The following is an 18,525-nucleotide window of genomic DNA, read 5'->3' as shown; positions in this document are numbered from 1 at the left end:
ATGTACATTCTCTGTCTTTCTTTTATTGATTTTCATTCCTCTTTTCTGCAGAGCGTACCTCCACCTCTCATCTTCCTTCCAGCTGCTCCCTACTCTCACTACAGTTCATAACGTCATCTGCAAACATCATAGTCCACAGAAACCCGTGCCTGACATCATTTGCCAGCCTGCCCATCACATTGCAAACAACAACAAGCCAATCCCTGATGTAATCCCACTTCCACCTTGTCACTTCCACCACTTTTTTGTTCTCCTCATGCATGCTGCTTTCATATTATTTATCAGAAGACTCAGCACAAAACTCAATGTCAAATTGATCTTAGATAAAATGTAGAAGGATGTGCTATAATTTTAATACAAAGAAGATTTTTTTTAGTCCTTGTTTTATTCATTTTCAGTTGCACTCTGTGGAAAAATGTGCACACATTACCCAAAGTTAAACAATGACATTTAAAGAGGAAGATTTAAAATTTAGAGATCACAACATAACAGATATCAGCAATCTTGAAATCTTAAAAATTTAACACTAGAAAACAGTCTGCTAAGCAAGCATTTCTATTACAATCTGAGATCAAGCTCAAACAAATGCGTGGTTCTATGAGTTGTCGTCCCAGAGACACAGATTTAGCTTTGTCCAGATAGTGGTGCTGTGAATAAAACATGCATTAAGATTAAAACCAAATATTTTCTTTAATGAAAAAATTACAAAATCAGTAGTTTTCATGGACAGAGGCTGAGGGAAAAAAAAGAATATGAAACTATAAGTAAAATAAGAAAAAATAGATAGAAAAAACTATCTGTAGTGGCAGAATCAGAATTCCATATATATTACTGTCACCATGAAAGAAAAACATATGATTGCACGTTTCACCAGTAAAACCCTGAGTGCATCATGCATTTTGACATCAAACACATCAAGTGACAGCTGTCCAAGAACTCATCAAGCTCAATTTACTTAAATATAACAAAGCATATATGATGACCTTGCACAAAAACACAAGTATTATTAACTCAAATTCAACTAGTTGATCTGTGATCGTCTGCTCCCTGTGGGTGGATTGAGGTGATGGGCTTCAGATATGGCTGCAGCTGAGCTCTCATGCTGTGTACACACCGAGCCTTTTTCTCCATGATTTCCTCCAGCTGCTGGACATATTCTCCAAATGCCTAACGGAAAAAGAGTATGTACATTAAAAAAAATGTAAAGAATTGCTTTTGTTGCTTTATTTCTCACCATATCAGGCTGCTGGCACAGAAGCTTCCCCTCTTTACGACATAAAGCTTCCATCTCTTTTAGCTGCTCCCAGTGGGCCTTGAATATACACCACCTAAAGTTAGAATGGGTACAAAAAAATATGCATTAATGTTTTATTAAACTAACCCCTTTTTGTGCATCATTCTAATATTATTAAATACACAAAAATATGTTTGTGTTATTTTAATATTTTTTGGATGATTACACTAACAAAAATTGTGAGAATTTTGGACCTACTTTGCGTGGTCTAAGTCGTCCAGGTTAAACAGCTGGATCGTGGGTCTAACGTGGTGATTAGTGGTGCTTTCTTCATCATTAAACTGTCCAAGATTGTTTGGTTGGAGTGAAGTGGTTGAGTTGGAGGAATGCTTTGAATATACTGTGTGACACTGGCTTGCTGGTGTGTAACCTGAGACACTTTCTAATTGTGGTGTTAAAATGGAAGCTAATGGAAGTTTTTCATGGTTATCATGTGCATATTCTGGTGGAACTTGTGCATCATTTGTCATTAAATCCTGTAAACTGCGTAACCCTTGCACAGAAGTGCATGTAGATTTTTTAAGTGGTGATGTAGGAGGTTTGTTGAATGTAGCCGGTGGTGTTTGCTTCTGATTGCTATCTTGATCCTGTGAGGAGCCCAAAATATCTTCAGGAATACCTGCAGAGGAAAACAAAACAAGGTTGTGGACAGACCTGTTTAAACACACACACACACACACACACACACACACACACACACACACGACCATCAGAATTTATACTTATACCTGTGTAACAATTACTGAGATGTACGTCTTGTTTTCCCTCTGTGTGATTCGTAGCTGTCGTAGTGTCAGATAAGGGAGGGTAGTGCGTCTTTGCCTGTGGCAGTTCCACGAAAGACAGTTGCAAACTCGTATTCTCGTCCTCTACAACTTCCTCTATCTCTTCCCACTTGTTGTATTCTCTATTCTCATTAAGAGGACTGAGCAAGGTGTTTTTGTTGTCCCCTCGCAGGAAAGAGATTGTAGCAGCCTGTTGATCCACTTGAAGCTGGGAGATGCTGAGGGGCTCCATGATGGAGCTAAAAGAATCCACCTGAGTCTCATTTTGAGGTAAAACCAACTTTTTGACTTCTGAATGGTTATGTAGCTGAGTGTGAGCTGGATTTTCTGGTGGTTTGTTAAGGGGCTCAGTAGGTGTGATGGAAGTAGTGGAAGGTAATGTAGCTGGCAATTTACCGGGATTAGCAACAAACCATAATTCTTTCTCTCTCTCTGTGTTTGATGGTACTGCCTCTGGGATGACTCTCGTACACTGTGATTCAAAAGAGGCAGCACTAAGCATATCTGGGGTCAGGAGTGTGCTGGTATGTTCACAGTCTGGGGAGAGGGGCTGCTCTGCAGGGGGGTAGCTAATGAGGCTGTTGCCCTCATTGTTCACATGAGCAGACAATAAACACCCTTTTTGAGCTGCTCCCCCCTTCCCAGCACTCCACACTCCATCAGCTGGGTCATCTGAGGCATTCAGTCCTGCCACACCCACTTCCAGTCTGTCTTGTGATTCAGAGCTGTGACACAATTGTGTCTCACTTGTGTCAAAGCAGACAGCACCTGCTGTCCCATTTGACATCCACACCCACCTCCCTTCTCCCCTCTCCACCTCAGCTGGCCTCCTCTCTTTCCTTCTTTGTCTTTCTTCAGTTGCTGCCTCAAGTGACCTCCTCTTCTCGTTATTACCCCTTTCTTGTTCAAATCCTGTCCATGTTCCTTCCAAAGATGCCCTCGAGTTTTCCCCAACACCACCACTGTCTCCATTAGCATCCTCTTCACTAATGTTATTAGAGATCGAAGAGGTTTCAGTTTGTAACAGAATCTCAGCGCTGGGAGAAAGCACCCATCCTCTGTTACCATTAACTCTATCTTCAGATCTGGTTGTGTATCCATCTAAAACCAGTTCCGAACCATGATTCGCATGGGAAGAAATGGAGAGGTGAGAGACAGAAGGCTGAGTAGAGGAAGAGGGAGATGGATATATAGAGGGTGAGGAGAGTTGGCTGGATAAAGAAGCAGAAGAGGGCATAAACTGCTGCAGCTGCTTGTGATACCATCTCAGATGCCTCTCTCTTTCCTTATCCCTTTCATTGGCCTTTGGTAACTCCCTTTGTCTTATCCCTTCCCCTTTACTATTTGCATCTCCATTCTCTCCACCTTTTTTTATTCCACCTTTCATAGCATGTTGCTCATGTTCTTCTTCTCTGAAACAGGAGTCAGATTTACTTTCAGTAAAAAATGAATCAGTCTCATGAGCTTCTCCCTCCTTTTGCACCTTCCATACACGCTTGTCTTTTGGTTGTCCCGACACCAGCACTGCCCTGGGGCTTTGCTGACTAACAGACTGTCTCTCCATAGTTTTTAAACTGTCATTTCCTGTTCTCCCCCCTTCTAATTCATCTGCTCCATTTCTCCGATGCCTTTTGTCACCTATTCTCAGCCAACCTCTAACTGGAGAAATATGTTCAAGTCTGATCTCTCCCCTCCGTCTCGCATTTGCTTCCTCTCCACATTTGGTGTTCTTGGGTGTGGAGCAGAGAAATGCACTCCTCACGGGTGACCTTGTGGTAGGAGTTGTGGGACCGAAAGAATCGCTTTGTCTTGTTAACTTTGGCTTCTTTGGAGGACTTTTCCCTCTACTGCTAACAGTGCTACCAGTGGTGCTGCTGAACAGGTTTTGTTTGGGTGAGGCTGCTGTCTTGCCTCTGTTTCTTCTTCTTCCTCTCAGCCCTCCTTGTCTTTTCAACTCTTTTACCCTGAAAATATTAAAGAAACCTTGATTGTAAAGACTGAATTTAATAGAATTTTCCCTTTCATACAATATAAAATCAGAGGACTGAAACCCGGCATGGCTTTACACAATAAAGATATCAATAAATATTTTAAGAAACTAATACAGTATATTAAATTCCCCTCATTATACCTGGACATGTGCACACTTACCGGTCTGCATATCTCAGTGTATTAAGTGTGTGCTCCGTTGCTGTGTGACCAGGTGAAATGTTGGCAATCATGCATGTCATTGAGTCACCGACAAATGAATCTTTCAAAACCTAGGAAAAGAATTCAGTATCAAAACACAGGATCAGTGGAGAAACCAGAAAATCGGCCATATGATGCATACTCGTGTCACTATTTCCATCAGCTTTTACCACCTGAGTCAGTTTGCTCTGCCTAAAAGGTGTGTGCGATTGTTCCTGATCAAGTGACCGGATACATTCTTTAAGCTGAGGGAAATAAAAATCAACAATGTCAATGAACATCCTTGAATTTATGTTGGGCCTCTTAGTGTGTGAGCACGTATCTTTATAGCTTACAGCCAACAGACTCTGGTTGATCTCAGCTCCCTCCATGCGGCTCTGCCTGTCAGGTTCTTTGGCATCGGATGCTCTTTCGCTTCCTGCCAGATCCACAAACCACATTCTACGCAGACACACACACACGCTAGGTCAGTCATTTTACACCGACACTGTTGCCTTGTTTGATGTACTAATCAATAATCAATAATTCAAGTATGGTTTCAGAGAAAGAAAAAAGTAACATCATGAAGTGCGTTACCTGTCACTCACCTGCCAGCTATCTGCTGGTTTGAATCTCTAAGCTGAATCTGAAGCAAGGCGTGGGATCGAGAAGAGAGTGGATTCACGCCACTCATCCCCTGTGTCCGCTCGGCTGTACCCTGAGAAATCACCTGAGTAAGAGGGGAGAGATGGAAACTACTCTTACTAGGTTGAGGAGATTGCAGAATTCATACTTACTGTTAGGTAAGATTTCACGTATTTAAGGTTATTAAAGACAGAGGTGGGGATCACAGAAAAAAAATGCCCATGAAACAGCAACACTATCAAAATGACTCTGGTAAGTCAAACTGCTGGGGGAATCTGTTTAGAGTGCTTGCATATTTTAATAAAAAATTTCAGTATCAAATCATATTGATATTGTGACTCACCCCAACTTAAGATAACACTGGTACACCTGTGAGACCATAATATAAAAGTGAAGTGCAAGAACAACTGCTACACTCAGTTCAGTTATAGCTGGGGACCTGTTTCTTATTATTTCCAGGGAGAAAAGATCTTGGAATCTTTCTGTGCATTAGCTCATCTGTTCCCAAGAAGCAATGAGGTCACGGCATTGTCTGTCTGTCCAGAATTCACAGGAATTGCATCGCCTCCCACAGTATTGGTCAGATTGAGTCAAACTTACAAAAAATAATGACCTAACAGATCTTCACCCAAATTGTATTCAAAGTTGAGGTCATATTCTGCATTTTAAGGACTTTTTTCCATTTTCAAAGCATAATCATCATACACACTGCATACAATTTCACCAAATTATCATTCCTGATGGACTGAACAATATTAACTTCAAAGCATTTAACAGAGTCATTACTGTGAGAATATCTATGTTGATTTGCATGCACAAAGTGATGAAGAAAGAATTTTATTATATGATGATCATGGAGGGAGAGGTCCTCTCACATTACTATGGTTGGGGCCTTCACATTAGCATTACATACTATTTTCAGTAATCTGGTCAATGCTATAATTTGTTGATACACTCACATATATTTATGCTTTACTACTGACCTGAGTCATAACGCTCCATACCTCAAACACTTTATTTAGTGTTGAAGTAGATTAATTTGTCCTGCGACCCTGCTTGACCTAACAGTAAATTTTATTTCTCATTTCTTTTTGAAATACAGCCACACACATGAAAATTAACCACTTTTCTTTCTGTAGTTCACACACTAAAGTAACCAGTGAATTGTGATGCATCATAAGCCAGAAACACTAATATGTCACTGATTTTTTTAATAATATAACTTATTGTAAAGAAAATCAGGCAAACCTCCAGCAGAGAGCTGACTGAGTCCACTCTGACATCTCGCAGCCCTGAAATGTGAATGACTTTCTGTCCATCCTCCCTAGCAAATAACCTGCAGAAGAAAGAAAGAGAAAGATTAAGAGATACAAATACAGAAGAAAGACTCTGAGGCTTTGAGCAAAATACTAAATAAAGAAGTGAGGACATCCTAGATCCAGGCATCTCAATTTTATGATAATGTTACCAAAACCTAAATGACCCCAGTGAGATAGACATTATATGAATTCCCCCAGTGCAGCGTCCAGCTCAAAAATCTGCATGCACTTTTAACACAACCCCCCCAAAACTTAAACACAGACCTTTTTCTGTGGTCCAGGAGGTCATACAGCTGACCACAGTAGATCTCGAAGAAGCTGACAAACACCAGCTGGTTTGAGTGTGTGGCTGACAGGTGAGCAAAGATGTCCCGAACTGCCAGAGCATACAGTCCTGGAATGGCAGGTGAACCCAGCATGGTGTGAGTCTTCCCTGCACCTGTTTGGCCGTATGCAAAGCAGGTGACTTTGCCTCTGTGCTCACACACACAAAGAAGTATAGACGATTAGGATACACTGATACAAACAATGTCCTTAATGTGGTGTAAATTAATACCTTTAACCTAATTCACTTTTTTAAATTGGGCATTTTTGTACTTTCTGCCCATACTGAGATGTACTGTTGTGCATGTTTATTTCATTTAACAACCTGTACTGGATTTTTTATTATTTAGTTTATTATACTTTAAAATGTATTTGTTAAATTAAAGTTGCACAAAGTCCATTTAACTAAAGCATCGGCACTGCTTTTTTTGGTGTAATGATATGCTGTTTACTGCACACTCAATCAAGTTAGTACAACTCTAGCAAGATTTCCATGAATGCAACTCTACCCTTTGAGCATGTGCTGCACCAGAGGATATGCTGTTTGGTGATAAACCTCTTCGTTGGAGCTTTTCTCCCCAAAAACCTGGTCAAAGTAGAACTTGTGCTGTGTGGACCAAAAAAAAAAAAAAGCAACAGGAAAGGTTTGAAAAAGCCTTAAAGTAGTAATTCAAATACCGTGACATTGGTTAGAGTACACTGTCTCATCTCTGCACATTCACCTGCATTATGTATTGTGAGAGATCCACGGCTTCCTTGACTTCATGGACAATCACACACTCTCCACCTGGAGTTGTCACAACATCTGCCTCTCTTTGTCGGCTCTCGGTGCATGTCAGTGGTCTTTTCCTCACACACACCTTAATCCGCTGCTCTTCTGCTTGCCTGGCTCTCAAATTAGAGTTAGAATTTCAATCACAGTAGAAAAACTCAATATTATAAAGAGACACTGTTATAAAGACAATGACAGTCATCAAAAATGTTGTCTCATCAGTGTGTTTACATTTGCTTTTTTCTAACTGTCATTTATGTATACTGCTGTCATCAATGACATTCAGTTTAAGTAGAGGACAGTATAGACCACACTCACTGTTTGCACTGAGCAGGAGGAGTACACATTGGTAGTCCATAGTTATATCCAGTTGTTCTCTTTGCTTCATAAACAGGTGTTGGCTTACACATGCATCCATCCGTGTCCATTTCTGTATAAAGAGTTTTCTTCCTTGTGGTTCTTTTTCTGTCTTTGTGACCCAAAGGTTTGTGATTAAATGTGTTTGATGTCACATTTGCAGGCTTGGATTTTGGCCTATATTGATGTTGCACAGAGGTAGCAAATCCTTTTTTCCGAATGGACTCCTCATATCTGGCATAACTCATGTTAACGTGAACAACAGGATGAGACAACCGCTGATGATGATCACTGGTCTCATTACTGAAATCAAGTCGCCTGCGAACATGTGATGGTCTGGCAAAAGTGCTGGCAATTATATTATTGACAGCAGCTCCATTACCATCTTCATCATCAAAAATGCTGTCACTATCATGACAAAAGCTGCTATCCACTATAGTGCTGCCTTCGACGCGTCCACCATGGCTATAGTGATAATCATCATCATCATCATATCCAAGGCCCTCCAGATCAAGAGTTTTGACAAATTGGACAAGTTGAAATAACCGAGTCCTGTCCTCCATTGTGTGTATCCCCAGCAGGGGGTAGTCCTCCATGGTGAGCACTGAGATGTGGGCTGTACGACAAACACCCACTGAGGTAAACCTGAAGCACAGGAAAGGAGGAGGCAAATTGTTTTATAGCAGAATAGTGCCAATTTGAATGGCTTGTGGTTGCTCTTACCTGGCATAGTGATGCTGTAGCCCGACCGCTCTCAGACACTCATACAGACAAAGTGTCATTTCCTTCTCTTCCTCTTCTTTCCCTTTTTCCTTTACTTCACTCCAGCTGCCCTGTAAGTGGCAGAGACATCCCTCAGTATTTTCGTCTTACAGCCAATGGCCGGTCATTGTGTCATTACTACCACACTGCTCTGTTGTTGGTAAGCAAAGCAGAAGATACTGGTAGCAGGTCGAAATCTGACACTAGGCCAGCAAGGAGAAAGGGGAGTGCGCTGCAGTCGTCACACATTTCTGTACAGTAGCAAATATGATAAATATAGCAAACACATGCAAACAGCTGCTGGCTTCTACACAGGACTGACCAGTTGCTGCAAAAGTTGCAGCTGCAGTAAGGCATGAGAGGCAGCCTCTTCTCCTTCATACATAAGCCACAGTCACTTTGGTGAGTCCATACTGGGATTTCATGCCCTGCCTTAGTAACTGCAAAACTTCAAATTGTGCTATATAACTTACTGAATGGGGTTTAATGTATATTCATGTCTGCAGAGCATAAAGTAAATGCTGAGGAAATCCCAATTCCTATCACTTGAAATGTGACTGATCTGCCATTGGGCCATAGGTTGAGGTGGGCATGTACCACTCCCTAGCAGAGCCACCTGGTTTCCTGCTCTTCAGCCAGTGCACTAATTTCTAATCTAATCATTACTTATCAGCACTTAAGAACTAACTCGAGCTACTGTTCTCTGCCAGATTGTTATCTATGGTTGTGGTAATAAGGCTTTTTGATGTTTTCTGAGTATGTTGCCTGCGCTACAGTCACCTGTTTCTCTAAGTAGATCCGTTTGTCAGCTGAAGAGCTCTCTCCCCGTGGATAGCAGTTACCTGATATTCTGAGCTGGTCTGTTCCTGCAGAAAAGAAACTGTGGACTTACTCACCGAAATACTAAACTGCCTGCCTGTTTGCCTGGATTCAAGTAAGAATCCAGTTAAGGTCAAATATCAAACACCTGAATCTTTATCAACAAAATGAATGAACCTCCTAATCAGAGGCTTTCCCATTGCAAGTCTTAATGTTTATTTTTAAATTCCTGTTCAATAAATCTTTGAAGCTTGCACGCAGTGTCTGTTTTGGGTCACAGCTGGTCATGACAGCATGGATGGGACCAGTGCTGGAAAGTAAGTAGAGTTACTCAAGTTCTAGACGTAAGCACTTATGCTATGTTGCTTTCTATTACCACTGTATTGGAGGCACTTATTGTTCTTTGTACTGCTTCAGCTTCAGCTAGTATTTATTTTGCAGTCATAGGTTATTATTATAATAAAAATTTAAACCTAAAAATAAATCGGTATACCATTATACATTACACTAAATAGAAATTACTTAAACAAATCAGAGACAGAAGATTTGTTCATATTCATCATCCGTCCTCTGAAACACTGCGAGCAAGTCAGGAACCTTGGAATCATTTTGGACAGTAATCTTACTTTTGGTAATCATATTAATAATGTCACTAAACAGCTTTGTACCTATTAAAATTTTTTGTAATTTAAACATTTTCTAATTTTTAATATATTTAATTTGAAACTGAATCTGAGAAAAATGTGTCATGCATTAATATAAACCAGGTTATTCTATGGTAATGTTCTATTTGAAGGATTATTCCAATCACTAGTCGGATGACTTCAACTAATTCAGAATGCAGAAGCGAGAGTCCTTACGTATAACATATGTAAGGACAGTTTAACACAGAATTGCCTTTAAAATATATTTACTAGTCAAGCTCTCAGTGGTTCGGGTCTATTATCCAGAACTGAATCTAAATCTGTTGAGGAAACTTTTAATTCTCTGGAACAAGCTGCTGACCTGAGGTCAATTACAACTGTGTATAGATTCAGAAACAAACTTGAAAGATTTTAAATCCCATGGTTCTCTACATAACAAAACAGACATTGGCATTACATATTAATTATGTAATTATGATTCCAGTTATAGCTGGCAGATATAATCTTTTAGAATTTTCCTGGACTCCCCTGTCTGGTTGTTACTGTCGTCATGTGCCACCACGGTTTAAAAATCCTGGATTCGCCCCTGAATGGATCCCACTTACATGCTTGTGCTTGGTTTAGTTTAAGAAGTGATTACGCTAATTTTGACACAAATAAGTTTTCTTTTTCTAAAATGCGAAAATCACTACAAAGCTTACCAGATCAAGTCCAGACCACGCAAAGAGCAACAGATAGCCGCAAACGCAGAGCCAACTGAATAGATAATTTGATTTTTCACAAAGTTGCTAGCTTCAGCAGGACCACTATTTCCGTACACGGAGAGGGTCTCCATGACGACGGAAACGGTTGAGGAAGAAGAGCGCTTTGTTTTCCCGCTGCTCGTCCTCACGGAAAAGAGGAAATGTTCATGTTATTTCCGAAGGACAGCCGGTCGGTTCAGCATGACAGAGGGATGATAATCCTTCGGACGGCTTAATGCCCACCAACAAACCCACTAAGACAGAAAGCCTTCTTACAGGTATTACAGCATACTGAGAGATGGCAGTACTACGAGCTACAGTGTATGTTCTGCGTTTATATAATATAGAATTTTAAAACTGTGTTTTTTTGTTTTTTTGTTTGTTTGTTTGTTTGTTTTTTTGTTTTTTTTGGGGGGGTGGGGGAGTGCTTGTTTTACTCAGTCTAGATAAATCTTGTATACATATATCCTCAAAGACAATGACACAAATATATCTGTCGCACAGTTCCGGGGGATGCAGTCCCGGGACCAGAGCATCCAATTCAGCCCACTGGATAGCTGTTCGAGGACAATGACTGTATAAATTATTTATTATATGCTCATTGGTCAGATTACAGCGAGGTCATTAAGTAATAAAAATGTTCGGCTAATGCAGGCCAGTGTTGCTGCAGAAAAGTAAAAATGAATGGAAAATAAACATTTTAAAGCATAAATGCATAAAATCTTGTTGCACTTACAGTGAGTCAGGATACAAGTTTTTATCCTTTTCTTCATCCAATATGATCTGTCATGTGTCATCGATGCATTTAATGACAATGAATGTAAAGACTTACATGTATTAAAATTGGATTTATTTTGCATGGTTCTCTCAGGGTTATTATTCTTTGCTAGTTTATACATTATAGTTTTTCTAGCACAGTCCAGTTTAGATCAAAATGGGATATATGTGGCCCATTAACTTAAATGAGTTTGACACCCGTATAGGCAGACAAAATGTTTACACTCTGATACACTCCAATACGATTGTAAGCTTCTTCATGGTTGCTTTTAGAGATAATTGTAAGTAGAAAGCCAGTGGTTTAAAGTTGCACTGTCTATATATTAAATATACAGGTCAGTGCAAAACCCGTGATGCAATCCTCATTTCGTTATATTTAGCAAAGAATATGTAAAAAAAAAAGAAAAAAGCTCTTTGGGAATCACCTTGTTGGTATCTTACCTTTGGCATTTATTTTTATTTATTTATTTTGTATATTAAACTAAAGAAATGGGAAAGTTCATATGCTTTCCAACAAGCTGCTAGTAACAAAGTGCCTAAACATACAGTTTAACATAGGTTCATTGTTAAGTTGTCTGTGTAGAGAAAACACTTTCATTAGATGCATTTATGAGTGATTTATAAGTCAGTGTTAAGTAGATTAACAAACAAAAAGAAATTCCTCCGAAAACAGTCCAGTGCAAAGACTGGACTGGAAATGAGTAAAAAAGGAGCAAATTTCCTTTAAAAAAAAGAAAAGAAAAAAGAATCTCCTAAAGACCGGCCGAACGACTGCCTAAGAGCACTTAAAAATCACAATAAAGTCTGGCTCCTTGGAATCAAAATATAAAGAAATGCTCAAGACATACACAAATGGGTGATAATAGACTTCTTCATCTTGGTACTTGCTTTTTATTGTATTTGTCCTTATTAACATAATTATTGCTTCTTTTTGTGTGAAGCTTTTTTTTCTCAATTCAATATGCACTTGTTGAGCAACGAAAGAGACCGAGCATGACAGCCGCTCATTGACTTCACGGTGAAATTACAGAAAAGGTAATTAAACGCAGTGTGTGCAGACTGCACTGCTGTATCATTTTCCACAAATTTTTAATTTTCTGTTATTCCCCTCTTTTGTTTTGTCTACCTCGCATGAATAAAAAAATATCTCAACACGCAAATATACACACTAATTACACAACAGTGAACTACAGATTTGCCACGAAGTGAAATGTTCTCTGAAAGTTTTTTTTCCTTTTGTTGCATTCTGTATAGTTTCACCGGGGACTAGTGATGGGATTTCCGGCTCTTTTTAGAGATCCGAATCTTTCGGCTCGGCTCACTAAAAAGAGCCGGCTCTTTCGGCTCCGAACCGGCTCTCCAGGTTGTTTTGTTGCTTTAATTATTTAATCATTAACAATAATATAAAATTATGCAGAAAAGGAATTACTAATGTAAAAAAAAGTGGTTTTATTTATATATGTTTATATATGGCCCCTAGAGACAAAGCACGTACAAACTCTAAAGCATATACAAACTCCAAAAAGCACGTACAAACTCCAAAACACATTTCTAGCATTAACTGAACTTCCAAAACAGAGCTACCCAGATCACTTAAATTACACAATTGAAAGCATGTGTGTATTGTTTGTGTATTTATAGACAAGCACTCATATTTATTCAAATAATTAAAAAAAAAAAAAATTTACCTGTTACTACCACACACCAAATCCGGTTGTTGATACTTCCTGGCTTGTGTAGCCACTAGGTAACAAAAGCTCAACACTGCGCCCTAGCATCCTGGAGCACTTCTGTTGTCTTTTGTACGTGCTTCTTAGTTTTTACGTGTTTTGTAGTTTGTACGTGCTTCTGAGTTTTTATGTGTTTTGGAGTTTGTACGTGCTTTTTCTCTAAAGGCCACCATAAATATACTTTATTTATTCACTCCACATAAAATGTAATAAATAAATCATATAATGCAAAGAACAACTATTTACATTTTAGACTTTTAACTATTTAAATTTTCAGCTTTTTCCTTTTAAACAAATTTAACGTGAAACAACACAAAACACTGCAAACCACAACACAATTAAATATGAATTAAAATATTAAAACAAAAAGAAGATGCACATTCTCTGTCATATGGGCCTGCATGATTTCTGAATCCTTTATCATCTGCAACTGAAAATAGTGGATGATTACTATACCTTTCTAATGTGAAGTTGTTGTCCCTCACTCTCTTTTTCTCTGGCTCTGTTCCTGTGCTACTGCAAGTGTAACTAACGCCCCTCCCCCCTCTGCCCAGCGCAAAGTACAGGCCGCGCGTGCGGAGTTTAGCGGAAAAAAGGGCGAGAGAGAGGGTGAGAGAAAGAAAAAATAAGGATCAATAAGGAGCCGGCTCGCGTCGTTCACTTCAAAGAGTCGGCTCTAAGAGCCATTTCGTTCGCGAACGACCCATCACTACCGGGGACGTATTTCGATGTAACACACAACATTGGCGCTTCCTGTTCAAACACTCGTAGATTTCTTGAAACTTCGACGTTTAGTTTACGTTTTATAATTTCACACATGTCCAGTTTTCTCAGGAGGCCTGTTTTAGAAAGATAACGTGCTGACACGTGATCGAAGCGCTCTTCAGCAGCAACGAAAGAGACCGAGCATGACAGCCGCTCATTGACTTCACGGTGAAATTACAGAAAAGGTAATTAAACGCTTTATGGAGTTGGCGTTTTAGAGAAATAGAGCTGAATAGAATAGAATAGAATAGAATAGAATAGAACGCGTTACTCGTTATGTGTTTCTTATGTGTAAATGTGAACCTTATTAGCTAGCATATTTCTGTGTGTTTTAGTCACTCAACGCTGGTTTCCTCCGTCAGGTTTGATAGATGAAACAGGTGACAGGAGAGTATCCCTGGACAAAATACAGACTTCTTACATAATCTGTACAAAGCCAGTCAAAGTGACAGATTATCGCTTCCGAAAGGATTTACAATGTTTGTTTGTTTTTTAAGTCAGTATATGAACTTTGGAAAGGAAAACAGTTTCTTATTCTTCTTCTTCTTCTTCTTCTTCTTATTATTATTATTCTTATTATTATTATTATTATTATTATTATTATTATCATCATCATCATCTAGGTATATATAAAAAATATTTTTCAGTAAATGTGCAGGTTGGTGAAAAGAAGATGTCTAACTATAACTGTACAAAAAGAACATTAGGTTGTTTACAGTGTTCATCCATGTGACTTCAGCAATGACATCAGTCTATATCTCAAATATACCAGAATAACCGAAAACTCTTCATGGCAGTTATATTGAAATTGTCTGTGGGCAACATGAAACCGGGATTTACACTTATTATTTTGATTTGGGAGGAGGTGCTGGCCGTCGGATTGGGGTCTGGGATGCGGGGCCTCCCTGCTACTGCAGATAAGGAGGCGGTCTGCTTTCCTCCACCCCTGAGAGAAGGGTTCCATCTCCTGGGTCTGTGTATGGTTTGCCCCTCTGGGGCAGGGGTACCCAGACCTGAGATATAGAGTATGTTTGGGGAGTGTGAATGTGTGTACAGTGTCTATTTGTGTCTGTCTCCACGTCAGGTGAGTGCTGAGTATTTGTTTGTGTATATGGGGGTGGGAATGCACGGTTGTGTCTGTTCGTCTGTGTCTATATGTCAGCTTGGGTCTTAGACTCCACCTCTCTGGGAACATCTCAGGCTCTCCGAGGTATGGAGACCTATCTCCCCTCACCACACTCCCTGCCAGTGGCTGATGCCCTCAGACGTTGGTGTATTGGTGGTTCTTGGTGTCTGGGGCTGGGCGCTCATGTATGTACCGGCTCACTCCTGGTGGCCGATTGGCGGGGCCTGGCGCCTGTGGCCCAGCTGTGCCCCTTTCGGGGGTGGGGTGCCCTCAGGCCTCTGGCCTCTGGGCCTGAGGCCCGGTGGCCAGAGGACTTTTAACTGTATTTTCATAGGTTTTACAGCTTTTCCTTTGGATAATTCATACTATTCTGGAGAAAGTAGTAGGTAGACAATTAAGTGACTTTACTTGTATGAAGACATCCGAGGGGTTCTATGTGTAGTTATAAAAAGAGACAGACAAACACTATGTTTTCTGTGTGTTTTGTAACTGGAGTGTAATAAGCAGTCCACATAAAATAAGAAATTAAAGTGATCTTTTTGTTCTTTTCATAAGCGTAATCTTTTTCATTTTATTCAGAATATCAGCTATAAGAAGAGATCAACATGTCCTCTGAGGAGGAGATGTCTCAGACTTCTTCTGCCTCTTCCTCCTCCTCAAACTTGTCTACCTCCCACTTAATTGGAAAGAAGGAGGACATTGTCAAAGCTGGCCGTGTGACAAAGCTGGTGAACGGATGCAGAGATGTGCTGGTCGTGCACCACCAGGGGCAGCTTTATGCAATGGACGTGCACTGCTACCGTAAGTACTGCTTCTGCTGAGATAATCCATAGTACAGGGTGGGCCATTTATATGGATACACCGTAATAACATGGGAATGGTTGGTGATATTAAAGTCCTGTTTGTGGCACATTAGTATATGTGAGGGGGCAAACTCCTCAAGATGGGCGGTGGCCATGGTGGCCATTTAGAAGTCGGCCATCTTGAATACAACTTTTGTTTTTTCAATAGGAAGAGGGCCAAGTGACACATCAAACTTATTGGTTTGTTTTCACAAGAAAAACAATGGTGTGCTTGGTTTCAACGTAACTTTATTCTTTCATGAGTTATTTACAAGTTTCTCTTTGTTCACAGCCATTGACATGTCGAAGAGGTTAACACGTGAACACGTTGTACCCCATATACCACACCAAACCATCACTTTTGTTGTTTCAACAGTCTTGGAGGGATCCAACCAATGTGGGTTAGTGTCAGACCAATAGCGGTGGTTTTGTTTGTTAACTTCACCATTCACATAAAAGTTTGCCTGATCACTGAACAAAATCTTCTACGTGAACTGAGCGTCCTGTTCCAATTTTTGTTTTGCTCATTCTGCAAATTCTGTGCGCCGATCTGGGTCATCCTCGTTGAGATGCTGCAGTAGCTGGAGTTTGTAAGGGTGCCATTTGTGAGTAGCTAATATCCGCCGAAGGGATGTTCGACTAATGCCACTCTCCAGTGACATGCGGGGAGTGCTACGCTGTGGGCTATTGCTGAATGAAGCAAGGACAGCCACTGATGTTTCTTCATTAGTGACAGTTTTCTTGCGTCCAGATTTCGGCAAATCCAACACTGAACCAGTTTCATGAAACTTAGCAAGCAGTTTGCTAACTGTAGCATGGGAGATGGGTGGTCTCGTACGGTGTCTTGCATTGAAATCTGCTGCAATGACCCGGTTACTGCGTTCACCAGATATCAACACAATTTCGATCCGCTCCTCACGTGTTAACCTCTTCGACATGTTAATGGCTGTGAACAAAGAGAAACTTGTAAATAACTCATGAAAGAATAAAGTTACGTTGAAACTAAGCACACCATTGTTTTTCTTGTGACATTACCAATAAGTTTGATGTGTCACATGGCCCTCTTCCTATTGAAAAAACAAAAGTTGTATCCAAGATGGCCGACTTCTAAAGGGCCACCATGGTCACCACCCATCTTGAGGAGTTTGCCCCCTCACATATACTAATGTGCCACAAACAGGACTTTAATATCACCAACCATTCCCATGTTATTACGGAGTATCCATATAAATAGCCCACCCTGTACATTGCAAAGTATATGTTCTTCTACGGCTCGTCGTTGATGTCCATAATGCCACGTTTTTTTTTCATGGACAGATTCAGGTGGTGCTTTACAGTATGGAGACATTGAGGTGAGTTTTCTGCTGTTTATTCTGATTACTGGTGTATATTAAGAAAATCAGTCACCTTTTGACTCGTTTACTGTAAACAGCTGTGCATAAGTCTGACACTCAACCTTTTCTGTAATATCTAAAAAATCTTTTGACCTGTGTTACCTTTAGGAGTTCAATGGACGACTGTGCATCGTGTGTCCTTGGCACAAGTACAAGATCACCCTCGCAGAGGGGGAATCGCTTTACCAAGCTGTGGATGACCCTACAGCCAAACCGCTGAGGACTTACTGGCGCTCCAAGGGTGTCAAACAGCGAGTTCATAAGGTCACTGAGGTCAACGGGGATGTATACGTGACGCTCAATGACTCCAGCGAAGCCATCGAGTCAGACGTCTACCAGACTGAGAAATACAGGCGCGCTTCACTCAAAGCCAAGCCGAAAGCCAAACCCAAGACATAACCTTTAATGCTTCAGGGACAATTTAAGGAGCTTTGCTCGTCTTCCACTGACTCTCTGATCTTGTAATAATATAGAAAACATGGTGTTCTGCAGACGTGCATAAAATCAGTAAATATCTGGCATGGTAACTTCCTCAGGAACTCTTTATTTTGAAGCTGATACAAACAGCTGACCAATACACAGTTTGTTTTTAGTTATATTTTCTAAATTATTGTTATTTTTAAACAAAATAATCATTGTGTTTCATTATAACTTTATATGTGAATTTTTATAATTGTTGTTATTATTATCATTATGTTTTTATTATATTTATTTTTTTCTTGTTATTAAACTACCTTAATGGGGATCAATTTTTCCAGAAAAAATGGGACTGTGTGCAAAAAAAGCAGAATGTAATGATTTTAAAAATCATTGAAACATTAACTATTTAACTCAAAGTATGATGAAAAATAAAACATGCATCATCTAATCTTATCTGTTATGCAATAAAAAACACAATTTTAAAAAGATTCAAAACTGTAACTGCTTAAATTGTGAAATCTACAGCAGCACTTCAGCACTTGCACAGCTTCTCAGGTGATCAGTTAGTTAAATTAAACTGATAACCCCCTGTCGTGATACTGCTGAATTTTATATATCTAATATATAATTTTCTATAAAAGATTAAAAAACTTACTGTGTTGTTTTTTTCTAGCACATGAACAGGATGATGATCTGAAGCTTGTAAATAAATATTAGAATTAATTTATAGATGGAATTTCCATCCATAAATGTATTTTACAGACCGCCCTGCCTCCCGCCCTATGGCAGCTGGGAAGGGTTCAAGCGGGCCTCTAAATTGGATGAGCAGAAGATAAGG

The 18,525-nt window shown here is 39.8% G+C and overlaps 2 protein-coding genes across 5 annotated transcripts; one reads left to right on the top strand and one right to left on the bottom strand.

Moving 5' to 3' along the window:
• Positions 1 to 930: 930 nt before the first annotated feature.
• On the bottom strand, positions 931 to 10,887 carry LOC102792965 (uncharacterized). 3 transcript variants are annotated; one of them, XM_035907265.2, is made up of 16 exons: positions 10,592 to 10,887; positions 9,208 to 9,293; positions 8,389 to 8,498; positions 7,627 to 8,310; positions 7,259 to 7,427; positions 7,046 to 7,143; positions 6,477 to 6,686; positions 6,142 to 6,229; positions 4,857 to 4,978; positions 4,605 to 4,710; positions 4,440 to 4,514; positions 4,231 to 4,340; positions 2,023 to 4,043; positions 1,493 to 1,913; positions 1,235 to 1,328; positions 931 to 1,167 (listed from the first exon to the last, which is right to left on the bottom strand). In XM_035907265.2, exons 3-16 carry the CDS (start codon positions 8,445 to 8,447, stop codon positions 1,018 to 1,020), a joined length of 4,407 nt encoding a protein of 1,468 aa, XP_035763158.2. In that variant the 5' UTR covers positions 8,448 to 8,498; positions 9,208 to 9,293; positions 10,592 to 10,887; the 3' UTR covers positions 931 to 1,017. The 3 variants fall into 3 exon arrangements, with proteins under 3 accessions (XP_035763158.2, XP_006789772.2, XP_087705281.1); XM_006789709.3 differs by having other exon boundaries at positions 4,443 to 4,514; XM_087849155.1 differs by lacking the exons at positions 8,389 to 8,498; positions 9,208 to 9,293; positions 10,592 to 10,887 and having other exon boundaries at positions 7,259 to 7,425; positions 7,627 to 7,699.
• A 1,445-nt stretch (positions 10,888 to 12,332) lies between these two features.
• LOC148100234 (Rieske domain-containing protein) lies at positions 12,333 to 18,182 on the top strand. 2 transcript variants are annotated; one of them, XM_087849157.1, is made up of 5 exons: positions 12,333 to 12,445; positions 13,966 to 14,090; positions 15,611 to 15,832; positions 17,191 to 17,225; positions 17,376 to 18,182. In XM_087849157.1, the coding sequence occupies exons 3-5, from the start codon at positions 15,637 to 15,639 to the stop codon at positions 17,664 to 17,666; spliced, it is 522 nt and encodes a 173-aa protein (XP_087705283.1). In that variant the 5' UTR covers positions 12,333 to 12,445; positions 13,966 to 14,090; positions 15,611 to 15,636; the 3' UTR covers positions 17,667 to 18,182. The 2 variants fall into 2 exon arrangements, with proteins under 2 accessions (XP_087705283.1, XP_087705282.1); XM_087849156.1 differs by lacking the exon at positions 12,333 to 12,445 and having other exon boundaries at positions 13,904 to 14,090.
• The last annotated feature ends 343 nt before the right edge of the window (positions 18,183 to 18,525 follow it).

The sequence above is a fragment of the Neolamprologus brichardi genome, chromosome 12 (genome assembly GCF_056152115.1).
Source record: "Neolamprologus brichardi isolate AB-2024 chromosome 12, ASM5615211v1, whole genome shotgun sequence".
In the NCBI taxonomy this organism is placed as follows: domain Eukaryota; kingdom Metazoa; phylum Chordata; class Actinopteri; order Cichliformes; family Cichlidae; genus Neolamprologus; species Neolamprologus brichardi.
Note: the sequence above shows the minus strand (reverse complement) of the source record. Positions and strands in the feature narration are given on the sequence as shown.

Bases quoted from the DNA above. Each gene is read 5' to 3' on its own strand.
- LOC148100234 (XM_087849157.1), top strand. From the start codon at position 15,637: ATGTCCTCTGAGGAGGAGATGTCTCAGACTTCTTCTGCCTCTTCCTCC. The intron at 15,833-17,190 runs GTAAGTACTGCT...TTTCATGGACAG, and splicing joins AATGGACGTGCACTGCTACC to ATTCAGGTGGTGCTTTACAG. The intron at 17,226-17,375 runs GTGAGTTTTCTG...TGTTACCTTTAG, and splicing joins TACAGTATGGAGACATTGAG to GAGTTCAATGGACGACTGTG.
- LOC102792965 (XM_035907265.2), bottom strand. From the start codon at position 8,447: ATGACACTTTGTCTGTATGAGTGTCTGAGAGCGGTCGGGCTACAGCAT. The intron at 4,515-4,604 runs GTAAGCTATAAA...TATTTCCCTCAG, and splicing joins TCAACCAGAGTCTGTTGGCT to CTTAAAGAATGTATCCGGTC. The intron at 1,914-2,022 runs GTATAAGTATAA...TTTCCTCTGCAG, and splicing joins TCTCAGTAATTGTTACACAG to GTATTCCTGAAGATATTTTG.